Source organism: Drosophila navojoa, chromosome 4 (genome assembly GCF_054131105.1).
Source record: "Drosophila navojoa isolate 15081-1374.11 chromosome 4, UAZ_NAV_1.0, whole genome shotgun sequence".
NCBI lineage: Eukaryota > Metazoa > Arthropoda > Insecta > Diptera > Drosophilidae > Drosophila > Drosophila navojoa.
In genome coordinates this window covers 15,465,503-15,484,323 of record NC_142892.1, presented here as the reverse complement: position 1 = coordinate 15,484,323, position 18,821 = coordinate 15,465,503, and the positions used below count along the sequence as shown (strand labels likewise).

Genomic DNA, 18,821 nt, shown 5'->3' with positions numbered 1-18,821 from the left:
TATTTACCAACTCTTACGTTTCCTGTTTTTCCAGGTGCGCTATTTTTTCTAATTACAAGCAATTATGATGAAGCAGAGGCTTTTACAACCAAAAATAAATACAATTTTGCCTGAAATCAAAGATCGGGTGTGTCGAACCGCCGGCCCGCCAGCCCCAAAAAAGGGTTGCAAACCACAGACCGAAGGCCAATTAGAGGGCCAAAAGCACAAAGTAAGCCAGAAAAAAATGTATATATATACAGGAAAATTAAAAAGAGAAAACGAAAATGAAAATGTTGTTGCCGCCTTTGTAAATTGCTGGCCGGGATTTTCGGGGCATAAAAATTACTTTAAGAGCCTTTCAAGGCCGGCGCACGGTAAACCGACGAGATGCCACAAGCATTTCGAGTGGCGGCGGCTTTAAATTCTGCTTTAGCTAATGTAATGGATGTTGGGCTTTTAAAATAGAAATCAATTAATTTCCACGGGAGCCGCAGCGCAGGCTCTTAAAAATTTAATGAAAATCGCCTCAAAGTTTATTTTTATGCCTTACAATAAAAGGGGGCTTGCCATTTTATGGGCGCGGCCGAGCACATTTGCCTATGCCAAGAAAAGAAAAGAAAAAAAACACAGAAAATAGAAGAAAACTGACATTGATAAGCAGCCAAATCCTTCCGTGGCCTGGACCTGGCTTTATGACCCCCTCCCCAACCCCCTTCTCATGCTCGTGAGCCACTGCATAAACTTTGTGGCGCATCGTAAACCAGCTCTACCTCCATTCCCCAGCTTATGCATCAAATTGGCTGCTTAGCCCCGCCCCACGCCCCTCTAAAGCATTTGGGGAATCAATAAACGCGCTTCAGCAGTTTTTATGACGCAGCACGAGAGAGCAAAACCTTTATGCGATTTGCTACCTTCGCTGGCTTCGGCTAAGGGCAATACTCACATGTGGCCAGCCGCTTGCTGCCCCGCCACCAGCCCACATCTGGCTGGGGTCGTGTGTTCTTCACCGTGCAGGTTGCCTTCAGGCTCTGGCGCTCCTGCATGGGTCCCACGATGCTGCCGTTCTCGATGCGGTCGCCCTTTGCGTCCAAAATCACGACCTCAGTGGGTGGCACTGCATGTCCAACGTCCAACCACATTCGTGTGTGAGTGTATGTGTGAGTGTGTGTGTTTGTATGTGTATGTGTGTGTGTGTGTGTGTTTGTATGGGTGTGTGTTTGTTCGTGCGTAGTTCAAATCAATTTTTGTTTTTTTTTTTGCATTTTTGCATATTTTTTACATTATTTTTTTTCAATTTTTTTTGGGAGGTAAAAATGTTGAATTTGTGTTTTTAATAAATCATATTTGATTTGCATTGTATATAAAAAATATTATTAGCATAAATTATAAGAAATTAGGAGTAAATGAAAATGAGTAGAAATTAATTGAAGAAAATTAGAAATTCAAATGAAAAGCTTTGAATGAGCTAAGTATAATAAAAAATAAATATTTAATTTAAACTAAGTTCTAAATGAAATTCAATTTAATTAAAACATTCTCATTCAGTTAAGAAACTTAAGAAAATGATATATCTTTTGCTTAAATTGGCAGCCAACTAAATTGATAAAATGATAAGAGAATTGAATTAAATATGATGTTAATTATAAGTTAAATTTACCAAGGTTTTCTACGTTTAGTTTTGCGTAGTTGTATTTTTTTTTTTAATTTTTAGTTTTTATATTTTTTGTAAATGCATAGCCAAAAACGTTTGGTTGTTTGGTTTTGGATTTTTATATTTTTTTTTTTTTGGTTTTATTTGAAGAAATCAAATTTAATTTAAAGCATTTGGTTTTGTTTTTAGGAATTTAAATTGTTTTTTGTTTTAGGTTGAGTTTCACATCAGTTTAAAGTTTTTTTGGGTTGTGGGGGAGTGAGTGGGGGGAGCACACAGTTCAATACAGTTTTTTATGGGAAGGGAAATCAATTTTTTTGGTGGGTGCACACGTATGAAACGAAAGGAGGCGGTGTTGTTGATGAACAGAAGTGGGGGCGTGGCGTGGAATTTGAATTTGATTTTTGTTGTTGGTTTTATTTGATGTTATTTTTTGTGTTTTTTTTCATGTATTGATTTTTTTGTTGTTAGTTTTTAGTTTTTGGTGGAGCGAATTTGTTTGAGTTTTTGATAGCAATGCATATATATATATATAGGGATATATATATATATATAGATATATATAGATAGTTGTGTAATGTATATATATATATATTGAAATTCCATGTCGATGTGGACGAGCGTTTGTATGCGATTTTTTCAGATTTATTTTTTTTTATGTTTTTGTGGGACAATCAGTTAAGAGAAAATATTTGCATGAGTTTTGACACGTTCAAATGTTATGGTAAAAGAGTAGAGCGGTTAAAAGTAAAGTTTTGCGATTTGCACTCTGCAAGGGATTTTTGAACATTTTCATATACACATACATAGATATATATAGATATAGATATAGATGTTGGCTAATGCATAAAAGTTATTTTTGGTATTCATATTCTAGAATGTTTTAGGCGTGCAAAGGCAGGCAGCGAAAGGTTACAAAAACTGGGTTATACGTATATTTATTTGTATATTCACTTGCATTGAAATAAAGTCAAAGTGAAAATGCAATCGATTTGGCAATTTGAAGTTAGTTTGAATTGTAAATTGTTATGGAACTGTTCAAAGTTCTAATACAAATTGAATGAATAATTGAACTTTTATTTTATTTTTTATTTACATGTGGAAATTCCAATTTCATTTTATGACAGCTTAATAAAAATATGGAAAAATTGACAGCTAAATGCCAGTTGACATTTAGTCATAAATTTTATATTTAGAAGTTGAATGTTACGAATTGTAACTAAAATATTTATATTATTTATGAGTAGAAAAAGTCGTTGAATATTTGTGTTGAAATTGGCATTAAAAATAAATTTTATATATTTTTATATACATTTTATTTTATTTATATTTTTTTTTTTCAATTTTCTACAAGCAGATAAAAATATATAAAATGATATAAAATTTAATAAAAATATTCAAAGGTTATTTCTAGTCAATAATAATATTTACATCATGTTTTAATTACACTAGAAAATTTATTTAATTTTATATTAAGCAAAAACCTTCACTTGATTGCATTTTCATTTTGAATTACACATTAATTAAGCATAATATTTGATTGTTTTATATATAGTTTCTGTTGGGCGGAGACAAACACAGTAAGCATAAAACGCGTTCAGATCTGACGCTCGCTGCACATGCAAGAAGAATCTGCCTTGCAGATGACTCTGCTGCTCCATACGAATGCCATGCACAAACATGTATTATTTATGATACGATTTCAGTTGTTTATAGGTTAGTTTAGCAGTTAGTTTAAGTTGATATTGTAAGCGAACTCAAGACGAAAGCATTGGGCACAAGTTATACTCGAAACATAGGCGCAAATCAAAAGAGTCAGAAAGCGAGATGGAGATGGAAACATGCAACAGGTGAGAGGTGAGAGGTGGAAGGGCGAGGGTGACTCGGTTTGTAACTTACCTAAGACTCTCAGTTCGACACGATAGCCATTGAAGTTATCACACGTTTCTTCTGGTATAAAAAATGTTGTATCACATAGATATATATCCTCATCAGATATTCTCAAGTCCTTAATAACTAATCTGTATGGGTTTTGCTCAACAGTAACTCTGCAGTAGGCAAACAGATGTAGATGTAGATATAGATATATTTAGAGATATGTGTATTCTTTTGTTTGACTTACCTATTTTTAAATTCATCATTCACACTCGTCACATTGCTGTCGCCCAGCAGCATCGCCGCGATGCGATCGTCGCCTTTGAACCAGTTGAGGGAGTGCAGCTTCCCGCATTTCTGCTCGTTCACTGGACAGGGCAGCACCACATTCTTGTTCTCATGCTCGCTGATGGTGCGATCTGCAAGAGGTGAGCAGAGAAAGTCAAATATTATTATTATGATTATTACACACACACAAAGCGAGGCTGCAAAAGTGCAAAGTGCACAAAGTGAGCTCCAGAGCCCCATACAATCGCTGGGCCATTCAAATGGAGCGCAGCCATATGAATAAAGTCCCCATTCAACCTTTGGCACGGCGCGTGTTGTGTGTTTAGTATCATAAATTCAAAAGAAACGACACTTTTTTTTATTCCGTTGCTTGTATTCCGTTGCTTTCAAGCTGGAAACACCTTCAAGACACATACACCCACACACACACATGCATAAAGAAAGCTCTTTTTCTTTTTTTCTGCATGGGTCTCCATGGCGAAATTGAGTTGCTGTTGAAATGAACAAAAATGATTCAATTTGCATGCCAACCAGTTTGCTAGACAGTGGCTCACACAGAGCCAGAGCGCCAAAGAGCAATGCAAATTTTCGAAAATTGAAATTAAAGTGGCCCTAAGAGCGGCTGAGGCGGCTGAGGCGCCTAAGTAAGCCTTTAAGTAGGCCATAAATATTATTTCTTTCAGTTTTCTTTCACATTTCCTTTCGCCTCGAAAGTCGACTGGCATGTAAATTTAAATGTTTACATTATGGCCAAACATATTCTCTTCCTCTGACTTTTTTGTCTGCCTCCGTCTTGCATTGATTTATTTATGGGCCTCTCTGTTTCGATTTTGGCCAGTTTGGCGTTTCGTTTGCCTAGCTCGTGCCCACAAATTATGCAAAGCAAATATGGGCTTTTGATTTGTTGTCCTTAGCCGTTGTAGGACCTCGCATATGCTAAAGCAAGTTAAGTTCTTAGCCTGACTATAGTGGGCTTAGTGGTTAGCTCCAGAGGGTCATGCAAAGCCCCCAGCGGCTCATTGGCAAACATGAGCGAATCAATAATACATTTATAAAGTATTTTTCCATTTTGTATACATATCAATAATCCAGTTCTCTAATATGGGAAAATGTTTTCTTCATTAAAGTTGTCAATTATGCCCAAATGTAATATATTTAATTGTATTGATCATTAGCCAAACTAAACTTCATTACAGAATTGATAAGGATTATTATATTAAACATCATATTTAATTTAAAATAATTTGGGCAGCAATACTCTGCAATTAATTGCTATATATGAATTATTATTCATACATATATAAGATAAATATTAATAATAATAATTCATATCACTGACAAATATTTTTATGATATATAAATGGTAACAATTTATTATAATTTTTTTTAATGTAAAAATATTTGGTATTAAATATATAATATAACTATTATAAATAAGCTTAGCCTTTGCTTAATATTATCAAGTCATCTTCTAGTCATATTCACCTAACAGCAGCCGCAGCAGAAGAAGAAGCAGATCGCTGACACCACTAACCACCATAGGGTGGGTTTCAAGACTGAGCTGGCGCTACAGCATGCTCGCCTTTTTATAGGATCTACGTTATTCCACTCAAGTGTGAAGCTCATAGAGAGCTAGCTCTCTTTGAAGTGAGTGAAGTACCTGCTGCTGTCTAAAGTACCTATTTATGTATGCGTGTATTGAAGAATATTGCTACACACACACACACACAGACACAGCTCAATGTGCGCTGCTTCTGCTCTCCTTCAGTTTCTCTTCTGTAAGAGTTAGTTTTTGGTTAAGTTGTGTGATTTATACTTGATTATTGATAGAAGATCAAACGACAGTCTCACAGTTAAATCGGATCAGTTGACTAGACTGTTTTAATCTGAATAATATATACCCTACCTTAGCCTGTTACATACATTTATACATACATATCTCTATGGAACTATACTCTCTGATTAAATGTCAACACTAATTTGATAATTTAGCTTCTTGATTGATTCGACATTCAAATTTTGTTCAAAGTTTTATTTCCAAGAATTTGTTAGCCATTTCCTGTTGACCTAGTTTCAAAAATTACTTGATGCAAAAGGAAAAGCCTTTAACATAATTTGAAATTCACGCTTCATCTGAGAATATTTGCATATGATAACAAAATTTATCATTTAGAGAAAACTATTACAGCTGCTCCAACATGGATCATCAGCTCAAGCTCTCTCTCTCTCTCTCTTATAAACGACAATCAGTTGTGTCTGAACTGTCTGTTTGCCTGTCTGCTCGTTCTTTCTACCGCTCTTCTCCCTCTCTCTCTCTCTCTCTCTCTCTCTTTCTCTGTGTCTACTGCCCGCCCGCCTTCCGCCTCTGTCCACAAATTTCCTGCTCTGTGGAATATTAAATTAGGCGCCCAGCCGTTTCACGTTTCTCTAGCTGCTGCAGCAGCTTCTCTCGATTTATTTTTTCCTTTCTCAATTTTATTTTCTTTTTTGTATTTTTCAATTTTCCTATTTGGTTTGCTGGTTAGGTTTTCGCACATTTTTTTTCGTTTCGTTTCGTTTCGTTTCTTTTATTTATTTTTTTATCTTCTATTTCTCTGTTAGACTTCCTTTTCCGCTGTGTGCTGTTGTTGTTGCCTTCCTCTGTGTCTGTATAAAATTCAAACAGACATGTGAAATATTCAATTTCTCAAGTAGCAAATCCTCTGCAGCGCCCGAGCTCGAGCTGCTCGTCCTGATTGTCCTGCCACTATAACTGTAATGCGTCGTATGTTGTGCTGAATTAGCCGTGCCAAATGCGTCGCCGACTTGCCTGGCTTTGCTTGGGTTTGCTCTCGGGCTTGGGCTTGGGCTTGGGTTTGGGTTCGCTGCCGCGTTGGGTCGGGGCTCTGGCCCAAGGTGATGCGGGCTATCGTTAGGGCTACACGTAACCTTTGTTTGGCTGCCACTCCTGCTGGTGCCTGGTGGCAGGGTTAGCCAAAGATTGAACTTAAATGGCTGCCAAGGGTTAAGAGCAGCTGAACTCTTTTCCAGTCTTTTCGAGTCACAGCAGCAGTTATATGGCAAGCTGCTAAGTGCTTTAAGCACTTATTTGATTGTAATTAAAAATGTTTATATTTTGCTTAAACTGATTTTGATTTATTATATAAAATGGTATACAATTACATCATATTTGAGGCGCTCATTTAATCTAATTATGAACATAATCAAATGCCATTTTTATTGTGATTTATATATTGAAATTTAAGAAATATATATCTAGCCTTTTTACAGCAAGTTGAGCTATAATTTCTACTAATAATTCCATTGAAATATGTGCTTTAAATATCTTTGTCATTAAATTGAATCCCTTCTATTTTCGGCACCCATTCAGTTCAACCTTTCGAATGTAATTTGATTACGTTGATTTCCCCTTACACTCCCATTTCAAGTTCATAATCATTTGAATCGCTTCAATCCTTTCACCTGCCCAGCTCTGCAAACACTTCAAATCAATCGCATTCCCTGCCCCGTTTGGGGGCCTGGGGCGAACAATAGCCAAATTAGTGACTCAATAAATGCATGACAGCACAGGCACGGCCACAGGCTCAGGCTCAGGCCCAAAAAACCCGAAACGTGGCCAAAGTGCTTCGTTCGCTTCCCAAATTGAAACTCATAAACTAAACCGCTGGAAACTTGAGCAATGGCCATTCACATTAACGCCCCTTGGCTGTATGTGTGTGTGTGTGTGCGTATTCGGCAGCTGGCTTGCAAAAGTTTCTGTGCCACACACACACACACAGAAATCAGCTGAGCTGTGGCAAAATGTTAGGAAAATTTCACCACAGCTTTGATAATTGTTCATAAAGCAAGCAGAGCTCAGCGCAGCTCGACTCGGCCCAGCCCAGCCCGGTCCGGCCCATTCAATTGAAAAGTTTTTGCGAAAATTTATCACCTCATTTTTCAGAGCGTTTTCAACTAATTTGTACCACAAATCTCTTTGGCTACACCTGAAGTCGGCCAAGCGAGTGTCAAATATTACAGAATTTCCATTCATAGTCAGGCCTAAAGTGTGCCCACTCTCCCTATCTCTCTTTCGCTCTCACTCTCCCACCCCGCTTCCTGCTCGGTCTGCTTCTTCCTTCTTGTCGCATTTCGAGCAACACTGGCATTGGCATACAAAAGATTGTTAGCAATCAACTCAAGCACCAAACTTTGATTTGTATGACCATAAATCGCACTTCATTTTTGATTCAAGCATACCATCAGCCCGACCCTCAGTCGACCTACCAGCCTCCCCCTACCCCTCCCCCGCACAGTTTTGTGGTTGTCTGTTCATAAATTTTGTGCCCCAGCGAACTTGGCAAAAAGTTTTCCCCGCTCAGACGCACACACACACTCGCACACACACACACAGACAGAGCATTAAGCCTTTGGCAAACAGTTTTCTTATCTGCTCGCCATGTGTGTGTGTGTGTGTTGTGTCTCTCTCTCTTTCTCCGTCTCCCTCTTTCTCCCTCTCTCTCTTCCTCTCGCCCTCTCTGTCTGGTTCACCCCTTGAGTTGGCATTTGCTTTTTGTATGGTGTGTAAACGTCTTTAGCTTGGCTTTTATAATTCTATTTCCGTTTCCGCAGCAACGGGGCAAAAAAAGAAGAAGAAGAAGAAGAAGAAGAACTTTCAGCTTGCTTTCCTCATATATTTCAACATCTTTTTTCCATGTAGACCATTTCCTGCGTCCTTTCTCCGGCTGCAAATCAAACTTTTTCACATTTAGTTGTGTGAACGAGTGACTCTCTCTCTCTACCTCTCTCTCTCTCTCGCTCTCTCTCTCTCTCTCCCTCTCTCTCTGTGTGTGTACCATCATCATTGTCATCATCGCCATTGACGCAACTAGCTACTGTCCGTGTCCATGTCCATGTCCATGTCCGTTTACACTCATCCCTTTGCCCTGTCTTGCTGCTGCTTCGTCTTCTTCTTCTTCTACATATCGTATTCTTTTGTGCGCCAACGCTTTGACATTGAATTTCTCTGTGTCATTTAGCATTCGCTTGTGTGTGTGTGTGTGCGTGTGTGTGTGTGTACTTGTGGCCTAAGCTAAGCGTACTCAGCACTTGGTTTAGCCCCCACACTCAGCCATAGACATACTCCTCTGTCAACAGCCCGCATAATTCAGCGATAACTGCCTGACAGAGACACATTCTCAGCTTCAGTGTGTGTCTGTGTGTGTGTGTGTGTGCTTGTGTTTGTGTACGTGTGTGGCTTGCATTTTGTGGTCTTGAGCTCTGTGTTTGCCTATGACTCGTAACTCATCTCGCATTAAACTAAGGACAGCCCATCAAATTAACTTGAATTTAAATAGATTTCGAGCTGAACTCTAGCCACTCACACACGCACACTCTGCTCCTGTTGGCTAGTGTAAATTGCGGAGTGTCGAGCAGCGATTCGACTTCATTTGCCATTCAAAGTTCGGGCATTAACATTGACGACTTCCTCGACTGCAGCCAATCACCTAAAAGTGTGCAATAAAAGGCGCGCTAGCAACACGCATAAAAATTTAATTTCTAATAATAATATTTTATTATGGCCTCTCATGCAGCAGCAGCACCAACACAAACAGCACCAGCAGGAGCAGCAGGAGCAGCAGTGAAACCAATTAGAGCAGCAAGCAGCACACAAAATGCATAAACGATTTTAATGTTCAATTTTGGTAGAGTTTACTATACAGTGGGCGTTAGCCGCTGTGGGCGTGGCAACGAAGGCAGCTGCTGCTGCTGCTGCTACTGCTGCTGCTACTCCTGCTGTAGTTGTATCCTGTGTCCCTTTGCGCTCGGCAGCCCGAATTCAATTTGCCCGCTTGGCCGCTTGCTGTTGCCTCATAATTAAATCTTGGCTAGCTGCATGTCCCAGTCATTAAAGTAATATGTTTTTGCCTAATTACGCATCACACACACACACACACACACACAAACGCACCCACACCTACACACTTGTTCATAACTCAATTGCCGGCGCTCCATGTAGTGCAGTGTATACTGTTTTTATTCTACTTTTTTTTTTTTTGCTTTATTTTTTTGCATATCTAACGAGCGCCGTTGGCTTTTTGGCTGTCCTTTGTGACATGAGGTGTTGCAAAAATGGAAATGTTATCAGCTTATGAGGTCGAATATTAAATGCTCTATAATACTATAGAAGGAACTTCTTGTATGATTAAAGAATATCTAATATCCAAGAAAGAGTTGTTGCAATCTTCAATTCAGATTCTTAATTTGAGTTTATATTATTTTTAATTTACTTAGAATTGCCTTTAACAAATATAAATATTTTTAAAATATTTTTTAGTGTTCAAAAAATACCTTAAAAAATTAAAAATAATAATAAATAAAATAAAATAAAGTAAATAAATAATCAAACTTTTTTTTTCTAGCATATATTAATTATTTATTATTAAAAAACGAATCCTTTAGCCACGCTCCCATAAAAGTAGATAACCACAGCATCCAATCTCGCCTCTCATAATTGCCAACCCCCACCTGGTCAATTAGTCAACTTGACGCCTGTGCTACCCTTTCGCTGCTAGCCCAATTCGCACCCAACTGAGCCCAACTCCTGCTCGGCTCGTCGAGCATTCGACAGCAGCTGCTCAAACACAAAGTAACTGTTGATTTTTAATTAATAGCCGAATTACAAGAAATTAATGAAATTTAAGCCGTGTGCCGCCCAATGGATTCAGCACCTGCTGTAAGCTGGCTTAATAAAGACAGAGAAGCTCCAACAAGGCAAGAGCCTTAAAGCAAATCAAAGGATTTTTCGTTTGAGCCTTAAATTTAATTCATTTTGCATTCCTTAGGCTGCCTTTACTGTGTGAGTGCGTGTGTGTGTGCGTGTATGTCTGTATGGGTGTCTGCTTGGTCTCTTTCCCTGCATTAATTCCATTAAAAGCGCTTCGATAACATGTTTCACGCTTGGCCGCTTCCCTGCCGTCAGCCCCTAAAAATATGCAATACAAACAATTTTTCATGCCGCTACCCCAAGAGCAGGATTTTTTTTTCTGCTTTGCTTCTCAGCACTCACGTGCCTGGCACCTAGCACGTTTATTCAGACAAACATACACATACATATATGCATGTATGTATATGCCTTTGTGCCATTTCCATAGCTTGCTTCAAATTTTTATAGAGCGCGCGCAGAAAAAGAAAAAAAAAAAACCATTCATGCAATGCTGAGGCTGCACACATGTATGTGTGCATGTGTTAGTGTATGTATTGGTGTGTATTGCTTATCGCTTCATATGTTATGTGTAATAACATCACCTTCATCTGCTATTCATAGCATGTTCATCAATCAATTAATCGATACGCGAGAGCGCCAACTGCCAATACCAAAGCGGAAACGGAGATGAGCCACAGCGTTTGAGAGTGCAAGGCGTTGTAATATTTATAAAAATAAAAAGGAAAATAAGAATAACAACAAAAACACCTTTACAGGGTATACGTACATATTGACAAATGATGTGCGCAAAAGCAAAAGTCATGCAATTTAATATCAAGAAATATCTTTGAGCAGAAGCACTTTATATACGTATGCCCCAGTATATTTCTCCTGTAGTACTATTAAATATGTAAATTCATAATTATATTAGCTAAATAATTTGCTTGTTGCTCAAGTGTTTTACAATTTCAATTTGCTGCTTTATAAAAAATAAAACTTTTGTGGATTTTCTTGTGCAACTTCGGTAAGCAATTAGGTTTGGAGCGAAACTTTTCGACTAGACTGTAGTGACCAGCATAAAAAATAGATTTTATGAAAGCAAATTTCTTGGCTCAAAAGTCAAGCAATGCAAATGAAGTTGAGGGCGTGGCAGCTGCTGGACAAAAACAATGTCAATGTGGCTGCTGCTAAGCGTTCCCCATAGCACAATTAAGCTAGCAGAGAAACGGAGACCAGATTGAGATAGAAAGGGAGAGAGAGAGAGAGAGAGAGAGAGAGCAGAAGAGGATGAGGGAGTGTGTGTGTATAGCACTCACAACTCAACCTGAAGCACACCTCTCTGGGGAGACACCTTTATGAAGTTCGGTGCAAATAGAACAGAGCAGAACTAACGATAAGCGCTACGATTATGACTGCCATGCCGGACAGCCAGCCAGCTAGCAGCTAGAGTCACACAGTGTGTGCGTGTGTGTGTGTGCCACGCCCACTGCTACAATTGTCCATCAAGCTCAGTCTGAGAGCTGTGCGTGTGTGCTTGTTGCTTAGCCAGCTCCCGTTTCGGTGCTAATGACACACGTGTCTTGGCCCTGTGTCTGCAGTGTTGTCGTTGCATACTTTAAGGCGCTTAACACGTCTGCCAGCATTTCTTTGTAACTGCCCCTTGCCCCCATACCACCGCCTCCCTTCCCCATAGTTTTTGTTGTCACCGTTGTCTTCTGCAAGCTCAAACGTGCTTTGCTCTTGATAGCGCTGATTACAAAACAAATAACTGGGAGAAAGAGAGACAGGTAGCGGGGTAGAGAACTTCGGAAAATCGATCTATTTAAAGTTTGCTTCTCTTACGAAAACTCCTGAAACTGTTGTGATTTAGTTGAACTTGGAATAGAAGTATTGATTGCAGCAGAACTTTGATATTTTGAGCAGCTTGAGAAGTTGAGGTGATTGAACACTTTTGATAGGTTTCAAAGATGCTAAACATTTCAAATGAAAATATAAGAGATGAAACTGAATGAGGTTTTATTCGAAAGTCTATGAAAGAAAGATCAAACTTTTTTAATTAAGATTATTATTTCTTATAGTAAATGGGAATGAAGTTTCATATTTTAAATTAGGTTAGATCATTACATTTATTAAGTATAACAAGTGCGAGCCTTTATTCTGTTTATATATAATTATAATTATTCTTTCTTTTATATAAAATATGAAATTTAATTCCAATTTACTCTACGATTCTATTCTATTTCCCCTTTAAATTCATTACAAATTACTCCAACTCCCAATCCCTTTCTGAGAGCTCTTCCATTTCATATAATCTGTCATTAAGCCAAACACTTCTTGAGTTCATCTGATGCACAGACTCCTCAACATGACATGCTTCCGCATTTCCATATTGATGGAGCAAAGCTTTGCTGCTTACTTCGAGTACAGCTGAGTGCAGACCCTTGACGATTGCCTTTTTGTCCACTTAATTAGAACAGTTTAGGAATTTATTTCATGCTTATGATGGGCATCTGTGTTTCGGGTTTGGCATTAGGCAGCTGTTGTCATATAATGCTCAAATTGTCGCAACCCTTTTCTGTGGTCTTGTAAACCGAACTGTGAACACGAATGGGCAAAGACTTAGAGGGAGCTCAGTAACCCAAGCCATCTAAAGCCCTAGTCAAATGTGTGTGTGTGTGTGTTTGAGTGTGTGTGTGTGCAACATCTTTGCCAAAAATATCTAATGCCAGGCGAAACTTATAGTTGCTTTTTAGGCCTTTTAAATTATGCAAACTGCTTTTGTCACACACAGAGGGGCAGAGCAGGAGAGTGAGAGTGAGAGAGACAGAGAGTGGGGGGCGTAAAGCACATGGCTCTGCGCCTGATGTGTTGTCCAATGCCCAGAAGCATACAAAATATCTTATTACCGGCACTTAAAAGCAACACTAAATTTTAATGCGGCAAAGCATTGAAAACTGCCAGACGGGGAAAGCAGGAGCCGGAGCAGGAGCAGGAGCAGAAGCAGGAGCAGCTAGAGCAACGGCTGCCTTGCCAACAGCATAGAGCATAATTTAATTTAATTACAGCAGCAGCCGTTGCCTGTGCATAGGTTCAATAAAGTCGTCAGCCAACCCGACTACCATTAGTAAATAGTTGTCCACACACACACACACACACACACGCACACACACACCAAATGCATGTCGGAGGGAGCCAAAAAATGTGGGCGCACAGCCAGGCGCCCGTTCATTCATAATGAATGCGGTTTGCCTAGCTCTCCAGGCAGCCACGCCTCCCGCCCCCCCAAACAACACGAGCTGACTTACACACATTTCTCCCTCTCTTTCTCTCTCTATATATAAATGTACCTAGCCATATTTATGTATATTCATAATAAACTGCCACAAATCTCAGACATGCAAACAATTTTGAAATTCAACGAGACGACCAGCCCCAGCCCCGCCCAGGCCCGGCTCAGAATCCCGCACTCATGTTAAGTGCATGACCCTCAAATGTCCTTAAGCTGTCAAAAATAAGTGTCAAAAGTGGGCAGCTGCCCTGAAGGATGAGAACAAATAACAACGAAATCATAAAAATGAAATAAAAAAAAAAATAAATAAATGAAACAAAGCAAAAACGTCAAATAACAAAAGCAAACTGAAGAAGCAACAAAAAGCCGAAGCTGCAAATACTCTGCAAAATTTGCTTTGGCTTCGATGAGGGAGTCTTAAATGGCTGAGAGAGGTTTTGATGTAAGTTTCTACAGAAAGAAATCACATTTTTTTGGTTTAAATTATGTGAATTTGCTAAGAATTTCTCTTAAATTTGTAATTTGAATATATGAGATTTTAAATAGATATAAAGTCAAATTAAATATTAAAAATTTTTATGTAAATTTAAAAAAAAAAAATGTCATGTTTGTCTCAAGCTATCATATTTCAATTATGGAAATCTTTATTTCATATTTTTATTTAATTTGAAATATAAAATTAAAATAAAAAATTTAATTTATATTTTTTTCAGAAATATCATAATTAGTAATTTTTATAAAAATAATATAATACATTTAAAAAAAAAAATTATTTACATTAGAACCATGTTGAAGATAAGTTTAGGATTATATATAAAATATATATATAATATAAAAATTCATATTAAAAATATTATTAATTAATTGTTAATTATATTAAATGTAGGTAAGCTTCCTTTCAGCAAATACCACACAGAAATAAAGCCGAATAAAATATAATAATTAAACGACACACTTGTTGCGAGAGAAAGAGAGAGAGAGAGAGAGAGAGAGAGAGAGAGAGAGAGAGAGAGAGAGAGAGAGAGAGAGAGAGAGCGAGTTATATGTAGGGGCTTACTCCGACTCCCTTCTCTAGTGGCAGCAGCTGCTATAGTGAAGCGATTCTCTTCTAAGTTACCTCTTGACTCCGCCGACTTAGCTGCAGCCAATGCCTGACTTGAGTCTGGGCTGCCTTTGCCTCAACATAATTTACTTTAATTACAGCCGCAGCCATTGCCCGGCATGGGCTCAATAAAGTAGTCAGCCGAGCCAATTAGCATTAGTAAATGCAAGTGAGGGAGTCCAAGGAACACGTGGACACATTCCGGCGCCCACTCATCCATAATGAATGATTGTGATTTGCTTAGCTCGAAGCAATCTCGCCACTGGGGACACTCAAGTGGGGACATGTATAAATAAGGGTGAAGAGAGATTTCTCTATTATCTCCGGCGTGTCGCATTCTCTATTAGAATTCGTTGTTGCTGCGCTCATTGCAGAGCAGAAATCAAGAAAAACATAAACACAAATTTTTATTTTGTTACATTTTCATCTCGGGCACAATGAAAAAATGCCCAACCACCTAGCATAACAACAGCCTTCTGTTGCCGTTGCCGTTGTTGTTGTAGTTGTTGTTGTGAGCCCTGGCTGGTGCTGGTGCTGGTCCTGGCATGTCCTTTAAGTGGCTGTTTCGTCTGCTGGCCACGCGCGCGCCTACAAAAGCCGCCATATTGAAATTATGTAAACGGCTGTCGAGAGCACCGGAAGCTGTGTGGCGCCACCCCAGCCGCCGCGCACCACCCCGCCCAGCCCAGTTCCGCCCACAAGCAACGTTATTTACAATCATTTTTTTTCTTGGTTTACTTTTTGTTTTTTTTTTTTTTTTGTTATTCCCAGTCGCTGCCACCTGCTGAGTCTCCCCTCTCACTCTCACTCCCTTTCTCTTTCTGTCTGCCTATCTCTTTCTCTCTCAGCTGGAGTCCACTTCATTTGCATTCATTCATTCGGTTTGCATATTTTTAGAGTGTGTTTCTCGAGCTTGTTTATCAAAAATTAAAGGTTAATTTCGTATCCCGCATTCGCTGCTGTCATTTAATTAGCCACCCACCTGGGAGCGAGTGGGGCGAGTGGAGCGAGGGGAGTGAGGGGAGTGGGTGTCGCAGGAGACGGCGGCAGCTGCTGCGTTGATTTGCGACCTGCCAGTGGGCAATCATCAAGCTCAGTTCTCTCACTCTCCGCTCTCTCACTCTCTCCGCTCTCCGCTCTGCTTCTTGCTTAGATTTATTGCGAACATGACCTCACGTCCTGCAGCAAATACAAATCCTTAAAATGATTATATGAGCACTTCGCCTTTGTCTTTTTGTGCTTTGCGCCTCGCCCTGTGGTCCACTTTATTTGAGGACCTTGAATTTTAATTGTGTGTATGCTAATTTCAAAAGGGGCGTGGCAATTGCGTGTTTTTTTTGGCTGGTAAATTTGAAGATTTCATTTTGATTAGCTGACAGAAGTAAAAAATTATAATTTTATATAGAATGAAATGAAGCAGAGATATGTGAGCAACAAAAGTAGATAAATGAAATTGAATAATGAGAGCAGAAGGATATGGAGCCAGATAGCTAGTGGGCAGAGCTGGAACTGCTTTAGTTATACTTTGGCAGGAGCTTGATCGATAAGCGAAATGCTCTTTTGCATACAAATTATAGATGTAAATACATATATTATTTAACATTTAGTATGCCTTAAGGTTCAACAGTATAAGTATAGCTCTAAGACTGTAGTAAATATTATTTTACCTCGAACTACTTCATTTGGTAAAGATATGATGCCTCAGTCTGCTTCTATATTAGCCTATCCTGTAATAATCTTCTTCTACCTAATGCCATATGAGACAAATATGTCTATCTCTGTCTCTCTTTACATCTCTTTGCTCCCATCTATGGTCAACACATGGTTCTATTTGCCTTCTATGAGTTTCCATTCACCTCCATCTCACTGAATTCGGCAGAAATCTATCTCCTATCTCTTCCTCTCTCCATCTATCCATGCTAGATACCTATGATATCATTTCAGAAAACGAATATGCTTAACTTTAAGAGTTTAGCATATTTATTATGCACAGCTAAAAATAGATATAACCGTGAGGCAGGTAAATATTAAATATTTATAAACAAATGTATACGGGAATCGAGAAAAGTATCAGAAATGTTGATTCAGTGGCAGCCGCGTGGGCCAAAAGGGAAAACCTTTTCTAGCATGCAAAACTGTAAATTGTGACGCCCACTCGCATGTGACTTGTATAAAAATATCTAAATATATATGTATATAGAGAGAGAAAGGCCAGTTGGTCTGCCCACACGCACACACACACTCACGCTGGAATTTGCAATGCAATAAATAATAAACTTTTCTTCATCTTTTTTTTAGCTTATCTGGAGCAAACAGCGAAGCGCAACGGAAGGCGCTTGAGGTCTCTTTAGGCAAATAAGTAGACAATTGTTTCTCTCTTTTCTTTTTTTTTTTTTGCTACTCTTCTATTCGAGTCTGCTTCATTTGTTTTTAAATTATTAACTCACTTTGCTCGACGCAGGCAATTTACGTGCTCAAATATATCAGAGAGAGAGAGGCAGAGAGTGTGAGTGGGAGCGAGGGTGGGGGAGTGCGTGGAACACCCTTGCACAGCATAATTAATCTAAGTGGGGTAGTGTATGGCCATGACGTCTCGCAGCCTAGTTATTAATTTGCTTCCTCGTCTTGTTTTTGGCCGAGGAATTCGTTTAGCTGTAAGCTGCCAGGCAATGTACGCAGCGCACTTGTCAAGATTTATATCAATTTGCTACGCTCACACACGCGCACACCCTAAATGACTCTTATCAAAACAAACACACACACACACATGTGGGCAACAAGTCAGCGTACGTGCAAAAGTTGTTTTCGTTTGGCCTACGCGTCGTATACTTTATGCTCAGCTCTCACACCCTCGACTCCCATTCGGCCAGCTTATTTTCTTCGTTTTGTGCGTAGTAGGCAAGTTTTGCCAGCACAAAGAAAAATGAGACACAAAAGTGCTGTGTAAATGTGTGAAATTAATGCACAGACACACACACACACAGGCACACACACACACTAGCAGAGGCAGCTGTGCTGCCTATTTTGGTGTCTATAAAATCTACGTTATTATTACATTAGGCCAACTCCAGGCCCAAAATAAAACTAGAATTTATGCCAGCCACACTCTCAGATTCTCTCTCACTCTCCCTCTCTCTCTCTCTTTATCACCACCCGCATTAATATGTTGCCAAACAACTTATTTAGTTTTCTTCGGCGAGTCGAACAAGTGTTCAAATTTATGAGTTCCTGCAGCAGCAACAGTTGTTTGTTTGCTCTGCTCTGCCTTTATTAACCCCACAATGCCTATTTTTATGGCAACTAGAACTAGAAGAAGCAGCAGCAGAGGCAGAGGCAGAAGCAGAGGTAGTAGGAGCAGAAGCAGCAGCAGCGCGACACTTGTTACCAGCTCATTGCAAGTTGTTGTTGCCACGCTCAATAATTACATTTGTGAACTCGTTTGGCCGTGACGCTTGGCTGCACCCACCACTGCCACCACCGCCAACCACCAGCAGTCGAGTGCCATCAAACTGCATCAAAAAGGGGGAATCATTTGCCAAAAGTTGCAAGTTCATGTGCCCCTTGTAGGTCAGTTAGCCCTAACCGAAAACACAGTTGGCCACACTTCAAGCGTAACGCGCCAATTGCAAGAATAGAAGACAATTCTACTGTTGTTGTTGTTGTTGTTGTTGCTGCTGCTGTTGTTTACGCTTGAGCAACCACTGCGGCTCGCCGTCGTCTCCTGCCAAGCAGCTGCTAGACTGTACCGCACAGCCGACTTGACCTGAGCGCAGAAAGAGAGGCAAATGTTCAGCCACATTTCGCACGTTTGTTTGCGAAAATAAATAAAGGTGCTTCTCCATGGCAATCGCAAACTTTAACTATACCAATTTATAATAAAAAATAATAATAAAAGAGAAAATACAAAACCAATTTTGTCAACTTTAAGTTTTGCTATGCGACAATTTTC

At 39.3% G+C, this 18,821-nt stretch overlaps 1 protein-coding gene across 1 annotated transcript in view; it reads right to left on the bottom strand.

The window, feature by feature from the left end:
* The window catches only part of nrm (neuromusculin), a 234,736-nt gene that overhangs the window by 32,787 nt on the left and 183,128 nt on the right, over positions 1-18,821 (bottom strand). The window contains 3 exon segments of the mRNA XM_089259765.1: positions 926-1,096; positions 3,533-3,681; positions 3,756-3,927. Of these exon segments, the coding sequence (XP_089115891.1) occupies positions 926-1,096; positions 3,533-3,681; positions 3,756-3,927 (492 nt within the window).